Source organism: Triticum urartu, unplaced genomic scaffold (assembly GCF_003073215.2).
Source record: "Triticum urartu cultivar G1812 unplaced genomic scaffold, Tu2.1 TuUngrouped_contig_334, whole genome shotgun sequence".
NCBI classification, from domain to species: domain Eukaryota; kingdom Viridiplantae; phylum Streptophyta; class Magnoliopsida; order Poales; family Poaceae; genus Triticum; species Triticum urartu.
In genome coordinates, this window is record NW_024113870.1 from 60,663 (window position 1) to 61,910 (window position 1,248).

The 1,248-nt window shown below is 60.1% G+C and overlaps 1 protein-coding gene across 1 annotated transcript; it reads right to left on the reverse strand.

Annotated features, from left to right (window-relative positions):
* Positions 1-222: 222 nt before the first annotated feature.
* On the reverse strand, positions 223-1,248 carry LOC125527236 (putative E3 ubiquitin-protein ligase SINA-like 6). Its single transcript, XM_048691782.1, has 2 exons — positions 1,028-1,248; positions 223-924 (listed from the first exon to the last, which is right to left on the reverse strand). Exons 1-2 carry the CDS (start codon positions 1,214-1,216, stop codon positions 223-225), a joined length of 891 nt encoding a protein of 296 aa, XP_048547739.1. The 5' UTR covers positions 1,217-1,248.

A 1,248-nucleotide genomic window follows, 5' to 3' on the forward strand; every position in this document is an offset into this window, starting at 1 on the left:
ATACCTGCCACAAGACATGTATTACGCACTCCCTCCGTCTCAAAATTCTTGTGTTATATTAGTCTAGATAGGATGTATCTAATACTAAAATATGACTTAATACATCCTTATTTAAAAAAAATTAAGACAAGAATTTTGCGACCAAGGGAGTACAACCAAGTAACCAAAATACATCACTTCTTAGGCATATGCCCACTGGAAGATTAAGAGTAGTGGAAGAGATCAGGAGGTGATCTTGTCGATGCGAACGTGGAGAGGCAACTCCTTGGACGCCCCAGCCCCATGTAGATACCGCGGTGGTACCGTCAAGAAAGACGTCAGCTCCTCCAGGGCGACGGTGCCCGGCGACGTGCTGCTCGTCGCCTCAAAGTCCGCCCAGATGGTGTCCATCTTGCGGTTGGCCGGCGGCGGTGGCCCGTTGGCCCACAGCTTGACCGAGTAGCGCGGCGACGGGGACGCGCCCGCTCTGATGCACACGACAGACACGGTGACCGCGGCGCCCGGGCCGTGCGCGCCGGCGACCAGGAGGAACGCGCGGCCGTCCTCCTCCCCGCGAAGAAGGTGCCGCGGCTCCGGCGACGCCTGTACCTGCAGCAGGAGCGCTTTGCTGTACGGGACGTCGTGCACGGGCACTGAGTGCAGCGCGTTGAGGTGAAGGAGGAGCGCCGGCGGCGGGCCGAGGAAGCCGCAGCCGGGCAGCGCGCAGGAGCAGGGCGCGTGCGGGCACGCGCTCCGGTGCTGGCCGGCCTCGTGGTAGGTGACGTAGCGCCCGCAGCCGTGGTGGTCGCACTGGACGCTGGCCGAGGAGACGAAGGTGTCGAGCAAGGGGCAGGCGTGGAAGTCGCCGCCGTGCTCGCATTTGCCGCACTGTTGCCAGGGGAGCTCCACGACGCAGCTGCCGCAAGCCAAGTGCCCGCCTTCGCACTGCATAGATCCATTCATCGAGGGAAGGAAATAAAATCTGTACGTGCAGCTGCAGCTGCTGTATTTGACTAATCGGGTGTTGAGTAAAGATAATTGGTCCGACCTGGAAGACGGGAGGCTTGAAGGGGCGGAAGCAGATGGGGCAGTGAAACATGTCGGCGTTGATCCTCACGGTAACATCCATCCTCATCCTCATGTCGCCGCCATGTCCTCCTCCTCCTCCTCCTCGGACGGCTGCTTCATGCACAACCATTTCTCGCTTCACCGGGCCATTGGGCAGCTCCAGCTCCATGGCCGAAGCCGCCGAACTAGCACCCTGCGTTC

Bases quoted from the DNA above. Each gene is read 5' to 3' on its own strand.
- LOC125527236 (XM_048691782.1), bottom strand. From the start codon at position 1,216: ATGGAGCTGGAGCTGCCCAATGGCCCGGTGAAGCGAGAAATGGTTGTG. The intron at 925-1,027 runs GTCGGACCAATT...GGATCTATGCAG, and splicing joins TCAAGCCTCCCGTCTTCCAG to TGCGAAGGCGGGCACTTGGC.